The sequence below is a fragment of the Equus caballus genome, chromosome 28, assembly GCF_041296265.1.
Source record: "Equus caballus isolate H_3958 breed thoroughbred chromosome 28, TB-T2T, whole genome shotgun sequence".
Taxonomy (NCBI): domain Eukaryota; kingdom Metazoa; phylum Chordata; class Mammalia; order Perissodactyla; family Equidae; genus Equus; species Equus caballus.
In genome coordinates this window covers 6,566,492-6,587,142 of record NC_091711.1, presented here as the reverse complement: position 1 = coordinate 6,587,142, position 20,651 = coordinate 6,566,492, and the positions used below count along the sequence as shown (strand labels likewise).

Below are 20,651 nucleotides of genomic sequence, written 5' to 3'. Positions count from 1 at the left end.
TTAAACGTGCTACCTTTTCCCCAGCACTACCACCACATGTATTTCAAACTTGAAAAACATTTTCAGACATTAGATAGCACTTAAAACTCTGGCTTTTACTGTTAACAAATGTGACTACTGAAATACTTTCAACTGTTCCAATTTAGTCAGGAAGTTCCTGCTGTGACGGATGCCCTTCCAGAAGGAAAATGATGTGGCATTAAATGTTTGCACAATTCTTCTTAAAATTGTGAGGCTGGAAAACAGTTTTGGGAATATGTAAGCAAAACACAGACATTCAACTGCTTGATCGTTGCTTTGCCTTGGCTTATGGTACGTACCAGGGGGACACATATCAAAAATCTCTACTTTAGGCCAGATATTTTTGTGGCACTGAGCTAATTGCATCCTATTGTAAAATTACATCAGAGAGTCAGTGCACAGCTGAACTGAACCAGTTGGTCTGCTTCTGGATGGCTCCACTCTACAGAAGCCTAACCATGCCTCTTAGAGTCACTGAGACCACACAGCTCCACGCCAGCCCATGCCCATCTCCACTTAGGGTCTTTCAACTCCAATTTTTCTGAAGATCCTTAGGATCCTTGGGCTGTTGGTTCAAACATAAAGGAGAGTAAACCAGGAAGAGCTAGACAATGTAAAATAAGAATCAATGAGAACGGAGCAGAAAGAAGATAAAAACATCTGATCAAGGTAGACTTTTCAGGAAGAAGAAATTGCGTTTAAAGCTCATTTCAAAAGAGAGATTAACTAATGGTCAGATGAAAGGCAGAAGTGTTTGAATAAACATATAACTTTTTTTACTGTGAAAATCAACACCTATTTGACTATGTGATCAGGCAATGAGAGAACAGAATTTGGAGTCAGGTAGGTTGGTTTTGGTCCTTCTGCTTATGATCTCTATAGGCTCAGGCCAAAAAACATAATTACTCTAGGTTTCAGCTTGATGTAACGTTTAAGGGGAATTATGAGTGGCAAAACTTTGGGAACATGGTGAGCACTCAATAAATAATAACTATTAATATAAAGAAGTATATTGTGCTTAATGATTGGGTTAATATCATCATTTTATCTTGTTCACGAAGCTTTTAAGATGGTCATAAAAGAGAATGAGGATAATAAAATAGAGCTTTGTTGATGGGTAAAATTTATTACTTTGAGACAAAGAAAATCCTAGCTCAAACTCAGAACTCTGTTTCTAAGAATGATGCCACTGTTTAAGGCAAAAACTTTAGTCCCTGAAGCTAAGAAGCAATAATTGGATGAAGAAACAAAGGATGGAAAATGTGAGTGGAATCAGGCCTTGAGTCTGCGTACAGGCCACTTGTGAGAGCTTTTCAACCCCTCTCCTATTTTCTTAACCTCTTGCGCATTTCCCATCTCTTGGTCTCTCTGTGCTGTACAGTTTCTTCAATTCTATCTTCCTGCTTACAAATCTCTCTTCAGCTCTTTCTAATCTGTAATAAACCGTCTACTGTATATACTATATTTTTAAATGAAGTTATTACATTTTCATTTGTAGGAATCCTCATTAGTTTTCTAAATTGGCTTGCATTTTGCTTATTTTTCAAGCCTCTTTTTACTTCCTCAGATTTATTAATATACTATTTCACACTCTGTCTAACATATCCACTATTTTAATCACGTGCATGAATGGTTCCATTCTCAATTGTCTCAGCTGTCTCATGCTCATGGACCTTGTTTCCTGTGTGATTAGTGATTTTTGACTGTGAGATGCTCCTTTTCCTTGGGATTTATCTGTGGGAATCTTCAAGATGTGGTATGAAGGTGTATACTTCTAGAAAGGATTTGTTCTAGTTTCTGTCTGGCATCTGAGGACACTTCTAGTCCAGGATCAAGCATTTTAAATTAAAATCCTGGCTTGAGGTTTGCAGTGTACCAAGGAGATTTTCATTTGAGTTCCAACGCTGTGCAAGGGTTTCTCGTAGTCACACATTTTCAGAGGAAATTTTCTTTCCCTCTCCTCTTGCAGTCAAAGTTTGGAGCAGACAATTTCTTCACAGTCCCCTGCAGAAGGGGAGAGGTTTATTTCCAGTTCATCTTTGTGCCACCGGGGCAGCTCTTGAAGGCCCTGGCTTTATGGGATGCCTCCCATTAAACTTCTCACCTTAGGCTTTATGTTCTTTTCCTGTCTCTGTGAAACCCTGAGAAGCTGCTCAAATTCTCCTGGTTGGGCAAATGCCCTCAAGACAAAAGCGGCTTCAGGATTTTTTTTAATCTCTGTTTTTTAAAGGCAAGAATATGGGGTATGAAATCCCAGTGAAGCCTTCTAATGCTGATATAAAGAGAACCCCCCCCACACAAACTAAAAGCATTCTATGTTTAAAAAGCAGAAAGACCAAAATCTGTTATTGCTGACAGGAAATATCCAACAGTATGAAGGATAAAGGATGTAGAAAACATGTCGTCTCTAGATAATCTTCTCAGCAGCTCATCAAATGACCCTTAGCCTCCCCTGGAAGGAAAATATGTGTGAAAGCGTGTCCAAAGAAATATTTTTATTATTTCAAAGGAAACAGCATATTTACCTTCAAAAAGACTACATCAGCCAAACAGAAAGGCTTTTTGTTGTTGTTTGACTAGAATTGTATCTATCCTGCATAGTAATACAGTTTGGCCTGTTTGAAACAGAAACTCTGATTGAGGCTTATATATGTGTTTGATTAATACGGACGTGAATTGTTTAATACTTGGAAGGTACATTTTTTTTTGGTAATAAAAATAGACAATCTCTGGGTTCACATGAAAAAAGGAATAGTGATAAAAAAGTTCCTTAAAGTCAAAACAATTATTAATTATCTTGAACTTTATATGTAACTCTGGTAACCATACAGGGCTTCTGGAGAATTTTATGTTACATCAATATACCGTGTGTAGTTCACTAAAAATGGGTAGTGGTTATGTTGAGTAAAAAGGTGAACTCTTCAGATACTAAAACACAGCCCATTCACGATTATTCTACAGGAAAACTCAATTCAGTTCAACCATTTCCAATCTGTTCCATTGTTATAAGTACACAAAGTACTTATATTGCGAATATTTTGTTCTTCATCTTCTCCAAACATTCTTTTTGAAAAAGGGAGTTTCATTGCTGTTCTCTGTTTCCTTCTTCTATACTTCCCATCTCTCAAAATGTCAACCTGTTACCTTTCTTGTTTATCCTTTAAATCTTAATTTTCTTCCTAACTCTACTTCTCCTCTTTCCAACCACCACAGAATCTCATTATTCCAGAATATCTATTCAAAACATCACAATCCCCCTATGTGTTACGGGGATATACATCGGCTGATGCCCAATTCTTTTTAGTTTGTATTTTCAATTGCTATTTCTCTCTGAATATCCTCTATAAACAATTTGAGATTCACAGGCCTCCTGACTGAATTGACTTTGTTCTGCTAACAGAAGCCCCATTCCCTTCTGACATGATTGTAGCTGCCTCCTAGTTTAATGGAATTACAGTCACATATAGTTGGAGGGTGAGCAAATTACAGAAATGCAATACTCTTTGTATGTTACTATTTATAGTAATTGAAATGGTACTTTTTATTCTTAATTATGGTGATTGATGAAGTCTGACATGAGTGAACCATTGCAAAAGTCACTAGAATTAGGCTTTTTGCATAAACAAAGCACTAAGAACAAGTGTAGTTGTGAAACTATTTCAGAAAGCTGCAGAAGCAGAATCTCACTCTAGCCCGGGTCTGCGAGCTAAGACTCACACAACGTAGCTTTTAAGCTTCTTATATTGTGTGATCACCACTCTGGCCTGCGCAAAAAGAGCAGAAGAATAAAGTCACAACCAACACTGCACTTTCTTAACTATTTCAGCAACTGTGTACAACAGAGGGATTCAAAAGCAGCGTACGAAACCGCTAATTAGTAACAAAAGAATGAGACACAAAAGGAGCAGGAGAAGATAAGAATACTTTGAAGGGGATTAATCCATTCCTTACACTGTTGAGTAACTTGCTACCTATTTTCATTAAGTACACACTTTTTCTTTCAATTTTATCAAGTAAATGCTAAATCTGAGAGGAACAGCTAATGAGGACAAGTACAAGTGTCCAGGAAGAAAAAAAACAAGCTGTTTTAAGTATTTAAATAGTAATATTTGAGCAAGAAGAAAAGGTAATAAACCACTCAAATGGTGATGAATCAGTCAAATACATGTGCAGAAGAAAACTTGCCTCCATCAGTAAAATGTACAAATTAATAATTTACCAGTAAGTGGTAAAGGTATTTATCATAAAAATGTCAATAAAATCATCTCCTCCCACCATATGCATTTTCTCTACAAGGGCAAAAAGGCATTTCCTTTACATGACGTCTTAAAATCACCTCTGGGCCTAGAAAAACAGTAATTCAAGGTCAAAGGCAAAGACAAAACTCCCTAGTACTCAACAGAAAGAGTCACTAACACATGGTCTCTCTTGGACATTGTCTTCATGATTTTCTAGTTATCAACAGGTTATTCAGAGACAGATAGGAAGTATGTCTAAATATTCCCATTTTGCCTAAGAAGCTAGTAGTTTGTTTCTTTCATCATTCACACTTCTACATTTATAAGCAAAGGAGAAATTGAATGATACCAACATAAATATGTACACTCAATATTAATTTCTAATAAGTTATGAGTTTCACTAGCACATTATTTGACTATGATATACCATAAAGTCAAGATCTAGCTAGAATTTTTTTAGTAGTCTTCCACTTAATTTGCTAATTAGGCAGCATATTTTTAGTGTTATTTTAAAGAATACCAAAGAATGAAGATTTCATAACCCTCAGTAGTTCATATTGAAGTGTTTAATTTCCTTTATGTCAAGAAGTTCTTCCCTGGAAGAAGTGAAATTTCTCCCTGTAATTTAATGCCATTTGTCTTCCTCCAACCTTGATGTTGACAGAGGAGTGGTGAGCAGCCTTCCTGTAATGACCATTCAGATGCGAGAGCAAATTATTAAGTCACCTCTCAGCCCTGCATCCTCCAGGCTGGACGTAGGTAACTTGTTTAGCTTTTTCTGATAGGATTTATCTCCAATTGTTTCTAAATCAATCTCTCTTTCTTTCTCTCTCTCTCTCCCTCCATCCGTCTCTCTGTTCTTTGCTTAATTTGTCTCAGTCTCTTATACTTGTTCACATTTCTTTATGAGATGATCATACCTGGTAACTATTACTGCCCAGATTTTATAACACTTATTTCTTATAACACAAAAGACTGCAACCCAAATTATATTTCCTATTGAAACAGTGACATAATAGGCAATTAGTTAAAGAAAGTATTAGGGTAGCGTGGAAAGACAAGGAGTGAGAAACTATGAGATGTGAACACTAACTGGACACCCAGGAGCCTGAGAGCATCCTTAAACTCTCTGGGCCTCTGTTTACTCTCAGGTAAATTGAAGCTAATAACATCTACCTTACAGAGGTGGGAGATTAAATGAGACAATTAAGTGGATGTCCAGGGACCCTCAAAGAACAAGTGATGCTATCATTCCTACTACTAGTACTATTGCCATTACATACCTGACCCAGAGCCTGCTGTCTAACTGTCCAACAGAGATGACCAGAAGCACCATAGTTAATCACACATATAATACGCCAGAGATGGTACAGTAAAGTGTGCACAAATGTGTCAAAGAGGACAAATAGTAATCAACTATGCTCATTTGACTGCATGTACGAAGTAAACTGTGAATAGAGAAAGTAAAGACTGAGCAGAAGGACCTGTTTAGAAGAACGGGCTGGAAAGTCTTGCAGAACAGGAGGCTTATTGTGGCTGAGGCAGGAGAGTGCAGAGACAACAAGAGAAGAGCTGAGCGACAGGAAAGGGGTCCCATGAGGTCCAGGGCTGAGGCGTCAGGCCACACGTGACAGAACCCATCAGAAAATAGAATGATTGGGCAATACAATCTTCCTTCCCCTCCTGGAATTCATATGGCATTACATCTGAAACTCTTTACTACTATTTCAAGTGCCAACCCTTTTTTCTAATACCTATAAACAGACAATACAGTAAACATAATATTGAATAAATTGCACACTATGTCAGAATGTGATCTGTACCATAGGACCAAACTGTAAGTGGGTCAGAACAAGGGAAATGAATGAAGAAAAGAGTAAGGGTGCCAGTTGACTTTTTAAGTTGGTGATCTCTTTGAGAAGGTGACATTTAAGTAAAGGCTTCAAGGAGAACAAGTTGGAGCCATGGCAATATCCAGCGTAACCTCATTCTCTACAGAGAGAACAGCCACTTCAAAGGCCCTAGTGTGGGAGGGACTTTAGTTGGATTTCAGGGAAATCAAGAGAGCTGGTGCAGCAGGTGTACGATGAATGAAGACACAGACGGTACTGAGAGGTGAAGCCGGAGGAATAAGAGCCAGAATAAGAGCCTGTAGTCTGTGGGGAGCTTGGGGAGAATGGGATAAGCAGACATCAGGTAGGGCCTCATGGGTCATCGTAAAGACTTTGCCTTTTATTCTCATTTTGGTGAGGAGTCATTGTAGGGTTTTGAGCAAAGAAGTGGCACTAGCTTAGGTTTTAAAAAAGATCACTCTGAGTCCTTGGTCAAAAATAGACTGTAGGGGAACAGGGTTAGAAGCAGAGAGGTTTTAGGAATCTTTCTAAATGTGGCAATCTGGTGGTGATTCAGACCAGAATGGCAACAGTGATGGTGGGGAGGAAAGGTCAGGTTCTGGGAATATGTTGACAGCAGAGACAATGAGATTTCCTGAAAAATAGGATGGGAGAAAGAGACGATGAAAGGTGGCCTGAGAACTTGTTGCCATCCACTAAGATGGTTCATATTATAACTTGCCTTGAAATATATTTATTTGTGAAAAGTGCTATAGATAAGAGCCCAGAACTTGGATTCAGACACATCTGATTTCCCATCCTGGCTTGTGCACTTGCTAAGTGTCTTACCCTATGGAAATCACTTAACTTCTCAAGTCTCAGTTTCCTTATCAGTAAAAGGGGTTAAAAATGCCTACATTCCAAGTTTTCTGTTAGGAGTAAGTGGGATAACATATGCAAAGCATCTCACAAAATGCTTTGTACATAGTAAGCGCTCCTTAAATAATAGATGTGCTTCCCTGTTACTCTTAGTATAATTAGCGTTTTCATTTCATATGTTTTATACCTACTACTGGTTATATTTTTGAAAGAAGGCACCATCTTTTTATTTTTCCCCATAGAAACAACCTATCCCTTACAAAGAGTTGGTATTGCTCTCTCCATGTGCTAATTATGGCCTGGCTGATGTGATGTTATGGATGAGAAATCTGGTATTAGAAGGGAAAACAGATGCAAAGCACTCATTGTCCTTTTCATATTCGCTTCCAAAGATGATAGAGGTTGTATATATGTTCCTCTTTAGCCTTACAAGGATTTTCAAACTTTAAGTCTGGAATATATTGGTAGAGCTTTGCAAGTTGAACTGCCAACCTCTTTCTATTATTCTTGTTCTCCATGACCCCTTGTAGATTTTTCTCTGCTTGACAATTCTTTCCTTTATTCTGTGTAATTTTGTTTGGTCTCTAAAATATATTAACCTTGATAGAAGAATTGGTGAAAAGAGTGCTTGTTTTTAAAGGATCCTCTTTAACTTTGCTTAAGTCATTTCGAAATCTGTTCATCTCTCTCAAGCTTGTAGCAATCCTCTCCAACTCGGCATTGCATCATATGTAAACTTAATGAGCATTCACTCACTTTCATCAACCAGGTCACTAGGTCATTGATTCTTATTTCCCTTGGTGCTTTTAGAGCAAAGAGACTATTTCAATCCATCTTTTGCAGTCCTCCTATCTATGGACAATGTTTTCCTGTTTCCACTGCACTTTTAGGATAAAAGTATCCTCATATTCAATCTACTATTAAAATGGAAAATTTGTATTTCACTGGGATGTAACTCTTTTTTTTTACAGACTAGCTGTCACTTTTATCTCTCTTCCCATTCTCAAAACACATATCTAATTTTAGGAGTTTAATTTTTTTCTTTTAATACTGGCCTGGAGACTATCCATATTGAACATCACTCAATATTTCTTCAGAAACACTCAGTTCTTAAATTCAAATCCACAAAAACTGGTATCTATTCTGTGGTTCCTAACCTTTATTTCTCTATAATTTTCTCAACCCCTAAATACATTTCTATACAAAAAGTTATTTAAAGTGTAATGAAATTACTATACAGAAATAATAACAAAAAACAGCAGTGGGAATAATTAGAATAATTATTAAGAGAATAATTACAAGAGAGGACATGCCACTTGAGCACTGGCACAGTAAGAGGTTGCTTATTGGTAGAGGTCAACGTTGTCTGCTAACAGGGAGCTTCAGGGAGGAGAGCACAGAAGATCAGTGGCAAGAAGTTTTTATTAAGCTACACACTACATTACAAAAAAATAAGTTCTGTATACTACAACTCTAGTTGCTACAATCTTTTCTGAAATGTCCGTATCTATCATATTATTTCCATCTCTAACACAAGAATATTCTTTCTAGAATGCAATTGTAATTATGTTACTCCTCTGCTTGAAACTCTTCTTTGGTTCCTGTTGACCTGCTGGGTGAAGATCAAACTTCCCGTATTGCATGAGAGGCCTTCCCAGTTCTTACCGGCTTATGTCCCCAGCCTGTTTACTGCCCCCAACTCTCACTACTCTGTACCCTGTTGAACTTCTTGATGTTCCATTCAATCACCATTGTGCTCCTTTTCTGAGCCTTCTCTACAGAATGGTCCTTGTTAGCCTTTTGGTCGCTCCTCCACCCTTTACTCTCATGATTATATCTTGTACATATTTCTACCATAACTCCTAAGATTCTGAGGATGGCATCCATTACTTTCTTCTAGTCATCAGTTTGTTTTTCTATAAACCCTATTTCACTTGATCCTATTGGGCCAGCCAGTTATGTGGCCTATCTCTTCCACCACCAAGGATGAACTCATGACCCATGCTAACCAGTCAGAATGTCCATAGGGACTGTCCACTGCATGGACATATGGATTTTCCACTGGTGATCTATTACATAATCAGAACAAATCATAGCCCTTTAGAAACTAGTATAAATTCTGTGTGAGAAAAGAAGTTTACTCTTTCTCTGAGCCTGTTAGGATCACCAGGTTGAGGGCTCTATCAGCCTAAACTTGTTTGGGGCTATCTATCTAAGCATCATCTAGAAATTAAATCTGATAGAGGCAAAGAGCCAAGAAAGTGACAAAAGGTGGATTTCTGGTGACATTGTTAAAATACCTGAAGTCAACCAGTCTGAAAGCTAATACTAAATCTCAGACTTATCAGTTATTCAGTCAACAAATTCCTTTTTATTGCTTAAGATGGTGTGAATTAGATTTCTACATTTAAAATGAAAATATTGCTGTGAATATTCATATGCTGCTGCACTGACTTATTTGTATGCTGTCTCTCCTTTGTGTCTTATTGACTGTTATATCCCTAGCACTCAGCACACAGTGCTTGGGACATAAGAGGTGCTTGTCAAAGAAATGCTCCAGCCAAGCAAGCTTGTTGGGCAAATATGGTAGAGGTAAAATTGTTTGCTCTGGAACCTGATTTCCTGGGATACATATCCTTGGATTGACCATGAGTCAACGTCCTCATTTTTAAAATAAGGAACATGAAAACAACAATCCAATAAGAGGATTATGAGAATTAAATGGGTCAATAAATGTAAAGAGATTGGCACAGTGCCTAGTACACAGTAAGCATTCAATAAGTGTTAGCCGTTGATGTTATTTAATGGCTGTACAATTACCCATATTACCTGTCATGCATCCCAGAATGATATGGTTTGCCCATTCCACTTACACAGTTAGTTACTGCATCTTACCCACATATCAACAATCAGCTAGGAAGAGCCTGAGAGAAGCCAAATCAGAGAACTAGACTAAGACACTAAATACACCCTAAAGCCTGATACAGAGATTATCAACATGAGGTCCCTAAGATTTAGCCAAATTGGTCTGATGTTTATTTTTTTCCACACTCACATTTGAAGATTACTCTTCAGCTATGCCAGCAGGTACCTGGGCCACTGCTTTTCACCTAGGGTTGGGGGAAGGAGGAATTGGGGGGATGTAGGTCAAAGGGTACAAATTTTGAGTTAGAAGAAGTTCTGAGGATATAGTGTACAGCACGGTGACTATAGTTAATAATAGGGTATTGTATACTCAGAAGTTGCTGAGAGTAGATCTTAGGCATTCTCACCACAAAAAAAAAAGTTATCTGTGTGAGGTGATGGATGTGTTAATTATCTTGATGACCTTCATAATCATTGCACAATGTATTTGTATATTAAATCATCACATTGTACACTTTAAATATACATAATTATATTTGTCAATTATTCCTCAATAACATTTATTAAAAAAAATAACGTCTAGAGACAAGTAAACCAGTACCCTTTATGATGGTGGTCCTGAGCTTCGTGGCACAGTTTGCTCATTAATCACAATTGACAAGACTTTGCACAAAAACGTGGAGAGGGTAAAATAATAATGATTGTATCTTCATTCTTTCTTACTGTTTCAATTCTTAATCTTCTTGAATAAATTAGAAATTGCTCTGGGATAGAGGTTATTTATGTGTAAAAGCACATCTATAATATATTTCATCAAAATAACATTTTCCTGATATTATTCATGCTGAAGTAAAATTAGTATTTACAAATAGTCTTTTAGAATTGGTGGTAGGAGGGAAATAATTACAGACATGTCTCCAAGCTCATCTCAAGCTGAACCAACGATTGTTGGCATTACACTTTAAGAATCAATACAGTTGAATGAAGTGAATTGCACCCAATAAAATCTCCCCCAAAAGCCTCATATATAAAAAATCAATATATACTTTAAATACTTATTTAATGCTTTAAATAAATGTTAATATATATTTTAAATATGGTTCTACACTTGTACTTATTTTTTTAGTTTTCTTTTCTTTTTTTTTGAGGAAGATTAGCCCAGATCTAACACCTACCTCCAATCTTTCTATTTTTGCTAAGGGAGATTGGCCCTGAGCTAACATCTACTGCCAATATTCCTCTTTTTCCTGAGGAAGACTGGCCCTGAGCTAGTATCCATGCCCATCTTCCTCTACTTTATATGTGGGACACCTGCCACAGCACGGCTTGATAAGCTGTGCGTAGGTCAGCACCCGGGATCCAAACCAGAGAACCCTGGGCCACCAAAGCAGAACGTGCAAACTTAACCACCATGCCACCTGGCCGGCCCCCACTTATTTTTGTAAAACATAGAAAACACCATCTTGAGCCCATGCAATGATCAGTGACTCAAAAAAGAGATTTTCTAACATAATTTGCATCTTTATATATTATAGCATACAATGTTAATAATCATTGAGACAGTCATTTCATGAATGAAAAATAAAATATCCAAATCACTGCACCAAGGAATTCTGATGAATCATTATTTGACCTCTAGTTATAACAGAAATATCTTTCTTTTGAGAAAAAATTTAAAAATATAAAAAATTGGTTTAATTTAAAACATTATAAATCAATAAAGTATGTAAAAATCCCAATAAATGTGATTCAATCTACACCGAAGATGGCTACTAAGTGTTAAACACTGAGATGTACATGCGCATGTTAAAATTAGAAGAACTAATGGATAAAGAGATTAGAAAAAATCCTACTCCAAGTAACAATAGTAAAAAGTTCACAGTGTTCATTATTTCTTTGTCTAGTCATTGGTCCAAAATCTTTGCCACTCAAAGTCTAGTCTTTAGAATTTCCTTTATAATGCATATTATCCAGGAAACATCCTTAATTCCCCTCATCTCCCTTAAATATCTCCCTATAATACATATCATGTCACTGCCCTGACTCAGTTGCATCAGCCAATCAAAATAAGTAAGTATTTAAGGGGCACTGGTGAAAAATAATTTGTCACTATACAGGTCAGCTCTCATTAATAATAATAAAAGTTGACATTTACATAACACCATTTGTACAGCAATTTCATATTAAGTCTCCAAAGATTTATTAATACTTCCAATATTTCTATGCATTTGGTAAACATTCATCTCCATTGTACTGATTTGTAAAGAAAAGCCCTAACTCGTAAAGTTATATGAACCTAGTGACTGTTTTTAAACTGAAAGTTCATTTCTATCTGCTAGGAAGAAGAGAAGAATATAAAACATCTAGCATGAAATAGTTTGGCTACTCCAGGATAGTGAAATATCCATTTGGCACTTGGGTCTTATCTATTCCCACCTTTTTATATGCGATCCAGTCAAACACCCTGTCAATATCTGCTGCCTGTCGCACTTCCTGTGATACTGGATGGGAACTGGCCAAGCCGTCAAGCAGCATCACTTCATGCAGAACATCCGTCAGAAACCTCTGTTTTTCCTGCAATACAGTAGATGGGGCAATAGCATAGGTGATTCATGGTTATAACAGAACGCCTGTGACAGCTTGAACAGAACGTGTGTTCCTTAATCGATGATGCTCATCAGTCTACGTGGTGAGACTTAACTCTAAAGAGAATCCAGTAAATAAAATGCCCCTTAAGTTACTCTGAAATGAAGGTGGTTGATCTGAGCACAACATGAAACAAAATCAATGGGCTACAATGGGCCCTAAATAGACAAAAACAATGGACTCTGTGCTTTAATAGCGGTTAAAGCAAATTTGGAGAGTGGGCACATAAATGAAACTGAGTAAGCTTGTTTGTGCATTCTACAAGGTCAAGACTACAATTTCAGTCCCAAATAACCTTTTTAGTTAAATTCAATGTAAGAATACTAAGTAAATTTCAGGGTTCCTGTGCAGTTTTGCTATTTATCCCATTTATTTCTAGTACCATTTGAACAGCTCAGTCTCTTTCTCCCTGACCCTACCTCCTTCTCTCTCTCTCCCTCTCTCTCTCACTTATTCTCTCTCTAATACACACACGCACACGCACACACACACACATTTATTTCCTGAAAGAATTTCAGGGGACCACAACAGATAATAAAAGGCATTATTGACATCAAACTATAATATCTGTGGATGCATGTGTGAATTCAGAATAATGGACATAAATTGGAGATCAATAGGTTTTAATAATCCGTTACCATAAAGTTGTGAAAACAGACAAAATCATGAGACTTCTATTCAGCACACTGTTGAGACATCAGTATTTGCTCTAATAAAAGCGGATTTGTTGTGTTAGAAATAAACTGTAAAGAAAAAGTACTTCTCTGTTGTTTTTGGAGAAGGCTGCTGTAAAGACACAGCTTGGGTTTGTTAACAAAAATGCTGGCAGCTATTAGTTCTCCTGGCCTGCTGCCTTCATTGAGGGAGGAGGGAGAGAAAAAGGAAGTTGCAAGAGATAACAAGGGCTAAAACGCCCCTGGACAGTTGCGACCTGAGGAGTATCGCTACAGAGATTAAAGAGGGGCAATGCTTAAATCGCTCCAGCTAATTTTGAACTCATTCTTGGAGCCTCCTAGTTTTGAGCCAGCAGACAAACAGCAGGTTATTTCTGAGTGAGTCATAATTTCAAGCTGAGAGAACACCAATCCTGGATTTTAAAAAATGGAAATGGAGAATAAATATGCTAAGAAAAGAATAGTTAACTGGGCATATATGTGTGTATTACTTTAAATCTGCCTTTAAAGAAACATCACCATCTGCTCAATGATTTGATATGTTTAACTGATAATATTAATTAGCCACCCAAATATATACTGTAAGGTTTATTTCCTAATAGCTTATTTTTATAGTCTATGGACTATAAATCTAGTTTTTTCAGTCCTTTTTTTGGTCTAAGAGTTTCACATCAATGGTCTATGTTCCATCAAAAACACCGAGGTAGCAAGGACTGCACGAGAGGTCACTGAGTCTCAGAAGGCTGCTCCAGACCCTAAGAGGCCACAGTGAGAAAGTCAAACTTGAATTAAATGATAAGTATGACATAAACTAGTACTGTATTTCTTCTCAAATTAAGTTCCTAATTCAAGACAAATTAAGGAGAGTGAACCCTGTGATTCAAGATCTTAAGAATAAAAAGATTGGCATTTATGGGGGCCAGCCCGGTGGCATAGTGGTTAAGTTCACACGCTCAGCTTCAGCGGCTTGGGGTTTGTGGGGTTGGATCCTGGATGTGAACCTATGCACTGCTCATCAGGCCATGCTGCAGTGGTGACCCACATACAAAATAGAGGAAGATTGGCAAAGATGTTAGCTCAGGGACAATCTTCCTGAAGCAAAAAGATGAAGATTGGCAACAGATGTTAGCTCAGAGCCAAACTTCCCCAGCAAAAAGAAAAAAAGATTGGCAATTACATTTCTCATCTTAAGTCCACTAAAAAGCAAAGATAAAGATAAGATCTCAGAGGAACGGCCTAGATTTAGACAATAAGAAAAAAATCACATATTTCCAAAATAAATATTTATGTTACTTTTAAGCAGATATGTATCGTGTTACTCATTCAATTTTAAAATGCACAGTAAAACTATTTGATATTGAAATTAATGGGAGGAATCATGAAATATATAATTATACTTCAACTTGACCAATCAATACTTTTATTTATAAGGAATACCAGTTGAAGATATGATTTCCATTCTGAAGATAAAACATATTCAACTCTTCAAATAATGAATGCCTGCTCCATTGTGTCACTGAAACAACTGATGAAAAGGCACAGTGTAAAACGAACTTAAAGTGATGCTCTATTTGAATCCTAATTATTAGTATTTAGCAACATTAAATATATATTGAGCAATTTAAAATTTAGAAAACATATCTTGGTTTGCTAGAGATATGATTTTTTAATGGTATATGGAAATGGCTACATAATTATAAAATTGAAATCTAAGGTAAATTTCAAAAATGAAACTTTCTTGCTTAAGGAAATACAAGTTCTACAGGATCTGTTGCTTCCTGTTTCTGGAGAAAAACAAGAACACCCTTTGCCTAGTCAGTCGACTCTCATGAAGCAGTGCTTAAATTTAGCAGTGTTAAGTCTTTAGCAAAAGATTCATTTTCTACATTGTTGGAAAGAATGACTGTGTAATTGAGAAAAAAGGCATTAAAATAGGTTAAGAGAGAGGGGGGGAAAAAAAGCCTGATAGAAGAACACTCACAAAGCTCAGAAGAGAGAATATCTTAAACTGAGGAGAAAAAAAAGAAAATTCTAGCCAGAGGCAAACCAATTTAACAAAACTACAAAGAGCTTCCAGTAGAGAAGGTGCTAATTTTTATAAAGACCCATATCTCTATAAAATAAGAAATGATTTTATCTTGTCAGTGCCTGGCTGGGGCCCACCACCTCTTCCTCCTCCTCCTCAACAACAACAATAATAATAACCGCAAAAATTACTGTCTTGACTAATCGCCTACTGCTCACCTGAGACTATGAAAGTTTAAAAACAAAGTTAAAGAAATCCTGGCTTTGATGTGAGATAAAAGATAAAACAAAATAGCTGTCCACAATGAAAAAATAATAGTTTTCTCTTACAGACTAGAAATGCCAAAGAAATTTTGAGAAAAAAGTACTATAAAATAGAATTATTCACAGAAAATTTAATGGAAGAGATAGAAGTTGACCTATCCTTAAAGGAACTTTAAAGTTGTGTGTGCATTTGTGTACGTGCATGCAGGGAATAATATATTTACGGTGCATAGTCAACAGTTAGTTTTCATTCTAGTTCCTATTTTAAGGACATGGTGATAAGCCATTCTACCACTTTCAAAAAACAGCATAACAAGGTAAAATGGAGAACTTTGAAATCTGTTTAAGTAAGTTTACTGTTAACAGTAACAGTGAATCCTCCCACTTGAGTATAGAGACTTCTTGGAATTGCTGCACGTGTGCCTACATAGAAACAGTTCCAGTTATATTGAATATATCATTTTCTATTGAGCTATCTTCTTTCCTTCTTTCTTTACTTTTTTTTTTTTTTTTTTGCTGACAAAGATTTTCCCTGAGCTAACATCTATGCCAATCTTCCTCTATTTTGTATGTGGGTTGCCACAGCATGGCCCCCAAGTGGTATAGGTCCACACACGGGAACGAAACCCAACAGGTGAAGTTGAGTACGCTGAACTTAACCACTAGGTCACAGAGCCAGCCCCCTTATTGAACTATTTTCAGAAAAAATATATTACATTTGAACTTTTGAAGAATAGTGCAGAGGTTTTTCATAAAAGAAAAGAAAGTGTGAGTAAAATGCACAGAGCTGAGAATAACATACAGAAAAGAAGAAAACCACCATTATGTTACTCTATCATTCATCTAACCAATATGTATTAAATTCCTACTCTATGCTAAATATTGTGCTGTGTTTGGTAAAGAAATATATGACCACAGTCTGGTTCCTATCCTTAAAGAACTCAAAAGTGGAAGGGGAAATATAGGGGAAAGAAAGAAAAACAGCTAGCTGGATTATAACATGGTGGATGTTATAAAACACAAAGGATGAAATGACTAGTTCACAAAAGGCTTTACAGAGCATGTGACATTCAAGTGGGTTGTTGAAGGATGAGGGTTTACTCAGATGAATGGGGAAGCAGCTAAAAAGGGCAAATCCAGGCAGAGGAAATATGAAAAAAGTTCTTCTGTTTGAAACCTCACTTATCAGGTTGAAGAGTTTGGTCTCAATAAATAGGCAGCAGCAGGCATAATGACATAATAACAGCGGTGTCACAGGAAAATTAACTTATCTGTGGTATGCAGTGGGCTGCTGTAGGTAGGGACGGGAGACAGGAAGCGGCTGTGGTGTGACCAGCCGGTGAGGTGATAATGTTTTAGAACAAGGTGTTGCTGAAGGAGTGCTGAATCAGAGTGATAGATTTGAATGAAAAATCAACCGACATCAAAGCCTTGATGCCTTGGTTCCCTTAGTGGATGATGGAGAGGAAAGACTAAACGATAACTACATGGCTTTTGGACTTGACGGAATTTTTCTAAAATGGCAAGGCAAGGGGAAGCTATGGACAGAAATGGAGAAGTGTAAAATGTTCGGTTTGGAGGGCAAGCTAAAAAAACCAGTTTTAGACATGTTGCAACATGTTAGGTCTGAAGGGTTAACATTGAATATGCCTGGTCTAGCCATAGTCATTGGTGATGAGCTGGAGAACAGGAAGTACCATGGAAAGGTAGGGCTGTCGGCAAGTTCCCATAGGAAAGCTGACTAATTTTATTGAAGAGCAATACCAGGCAGACACTTTGATTCTGTCATCAAAAAAGAAAGAAAAAGAATCAGAAAATAATCTGAATCAAGATCAAAGAAAGTCAGATGCATCAAACCAGACGAAGAAGATGAGAGCCAAGCCTGAGCCAATTCAAGTAGTGGAGTGGAGCTCATAGGCATGAAAAGAGTAGAAAAAAACTGCTCAGGGCAGACATGGGTCACATCAGAGAAGACGTGGTCACATCAGAGCAGCCACAAGAACTCAATTTTCTCAAGGATGGGTCTGAACATAAATGGCTCTTCTGGTATTCCTAGGAGAAGAGACAGGCACACTGTTGCAAAGTGATGAAAGAGTCTAGACTGAAAGAAAAATATCCGCCGCTCACTAGCGGTATGACCTGGAGCAAGTAATTCAGTCCTTTTAGTCCTCAGCATCCTCATTTGTAAACATACATGGTTGTGAAGATTAAATAAGAGAATTTGTTCTACAAATATTTATTGAGCACCTGCTATATCCAGATGGTATGCCTTGTTCTGGGGATAAAGAGATACAAAGACATGGATCTGACCTTCAAAGATTTTATAGTAGTAGAAGGAGAGGAGAGAGACAAAGATGAAAACAAATACGAAAACACCACCTGCTGTATTGAAATGGAAGTAGGCTCAGGATATGGTGTGACTGCACAGAGAAGGCTGTGATTTGTCCTGCCTGGGGAGGCAGGAAAAGCTGAACTGATAGTGTTGAATCTTTAAGGATGATTTGCATTTTCTAGGAGGGTGCAGCAGGAAAGGGCATTTTGGATAGAAGGAAATATCCAGGAAAAGTCACAGAGATTGGAAACAGCGTGGCCCATTTGGGGACCACCGAGTTGCGTGTGGCAGAAGGCAGGGAGTATAATGGGGTTCATGGCTAGCTATTAGCACAGAGGGAGAGACAGGAACAAAGTCGTTCCAGATCCTCTCTGCCAATCTGGGAAGCTAGAATTAAGAGGGGACATCACCAGGCCTACATCAGAGAGATAACTACGAATAAACAGCAGAAAGTGGACTAGAGTGAGGAGCAAATGGAAACAAAAAATAGGACAGTATTGCATAATTATGTACAAATAGTACACAATACGGGCTTTATCTTTGTGATCACAAAATATCGTACAATTATTTTCTCTATAATCTAGTTCAATTTTATGATGATCAATAGTGATCAAGAAAGTATTTACTTTGGATTTCCAAACGTATAAATTAAATGTAGATTTAGACATAACTATAGACATAGACATAAGTATAGATATGTATGTAATACACATATAGACTCCCAAATAGACGCAAATGTTTCCTCTTTCGGTATTTTCATTTGATTAAAGCGATGTCTTATTACAGTTTTCAATGTTCACAATATTTTCTTGGATATAGATAAAGGCACTTTTCTAATCAGTGGAGTCAAGTCAATGAAAATCTCTGATGGAAATTGTTTGAACAATGCAATCTAATCCACATGTATTTACTGATTGCTTCATAGACGCGATGTCCTTTGTCAGAGTCTGGGGATGCAAACACCACTGGGAAGCAATCCCTGCCCCCAGCAGCTCCCATCATGATATGAAAGACAGACACGTGCACGTCTCATTAGACTCATTAGTGCTATTGATGGGTGAAGTATTAGTAGCATAAACAGAGTACTATAGAAAATAGAGGCATAGTGAGGGGTAAAAATGATCTCAGTGTCTATGACCATGTTGATTCAACCTCAATCGATCCATCATAAAAAGGAGAAATAAGATATGTCATTTATGTTCTACTTCTCTGGAAATTTATGCTACCACGAGATGAAGAATTTTAAGATTTCATAGGTTAAACAAACGCCACGTGAATTACCATTAATCAGAACCCCTTGCTTACACGAGACCAAGAGGCGCAGGTACACCGAGCATTGCACTGCTTGCCTTCTTCACTCCTGTTCTTCATGACTTGGTCAAATCTTAACACAGCTTAAAGCAAAGGAATACGATCAAGAATTCAAACGGGGAAAGCAAAGATCTTGGGGGAAAATATTCACCAGGTTTTATTTATGTGATATGGTATCTCTGTAACTTTGCAATTATTGTCTTTTGTAAACATAACACAATGCCATGTTTGTAAAAGTCACAAATGATTTAGACGCCAAGTTTCCTAAAATACCATAAGAATTTTACTCTGTAACTTTATATTCTCATCCTATTTTTGTAAAGTTTTAAAACGTCTGAAAGTATTTTAACTTCACTCAGTTGAAGGCCAGATTTACTTGCAAAATATTATATCATCATTTAGCTGATTAGTTAACATTTTATAGATAGCTAAATCATACCGATAGATGAAATAAAACTAAAGAGGTAATGAAAATAAACGTTGTTTCCATATAACAATGTACTTTAAAAATTAACATTTCAAAATCTCATGTTTAAAATACACATGCCCAAGTTGTTAATAATAATTTTCATGTGCAGCTTGTTAAAGCAGTCCATTCATATTAAAGTCAAACTTGTGTAAACACACATATATACAGTAGGCACAGAAGAATAATTTTTAAAAGTCACCATTAGCGCCTACAATGAAACAAGCGCCTACAATGAAACAAGCACTCTACTGCACTGAAAACTTCGCCTCTGTGTTTGTTTACATAACTTTTTACAGAAAGTGGTACATGAACACAATCATCCAGGCAGATCTCTATTGATACAACATTATTCTGTGATTTCACACAAGCTTCATAATGAGTAACTGAAATGTGTTCTATATGTTCTTATTTCTTTTAACTATCAATCACATTTCATCCACTGCCAAGTCACAAATGTTCTAAGATGACTTAATCAATGCATAAACTAAAAAAGCAATTCCATTTCTATAAGAATATTTTGGATCACTTTAGAACCCTCTCATAACCCCAAATAACTCCCTGCACCGAGGTTCATGAACTGCCGCGCTCTCCAACACAAGCAACAAAAAGAGAGCGGATTAAATCTGAGTCTCTTCAATGACCACATCCTTCGGCTGCCTTATGTCTTGTTTGTAACATCCAAGCTTGAATGTGTCATGCCTTATATTATCCGAGATGTGACACAGCTAAGGGAAAATGCTAAGATGGAACACAAAATATACTGCATTATATACAAACAAATTCTGAACCTCTTGCAGACTTACTCAAGAACCATAAAGATATAGCAATATTGATATGGCAGAAGTTACCATCAGTCGCTCATGTTTTCATTAATTATAATAATCCTGGGTCTTACAGAACAAGCATGAATGTGCTTCAAATAATGTCAATCACAGTAACAGTTATGCACAGATTGTCTAATTACATAGCTCATTCCGATTCTAGCAGCCCAAAAAATCACTGTGAACAATCACCATATGCCATGTGCTTTCATTTAACCCTCTTAAAATGTTCCTATCATTTAGTTTCTCTTCATCTTTTAAGATTTCTTGACAC

General features: G+C 37.0%; 1 protein-coding gene across 4 annotated transcripts in view; it reads right to left on the bottom strand.

The window, feature by feature from the left end:
- The window catches only part of TRHDE (thyrotropin releasing hormone degrading enzyme), a 361,531-nt gene that overhangs the window by 123,541 nt on the left and 217,339 nt on the right, over positions 1-20,651 (bottom strand). For 3 of the 4 annotated variants that reach the window (XM_001488016.6, XM_023631426.2, XM_023631425.2), the window contains exon 6: positions 12,272-12,409. The exons of the other annotated variant lie outside the window; for it this stretch is intronic. In XM_001488016.6, the coding sequence (XP_001488066.3) occupies positions 12,272-12,409 (138 nt within the window). The remainder of the gene's footprint in view (positions 1-12,271; positions 12,410-20,651) is intronic. 4 annotated transcript variants of the gene reach the window in all.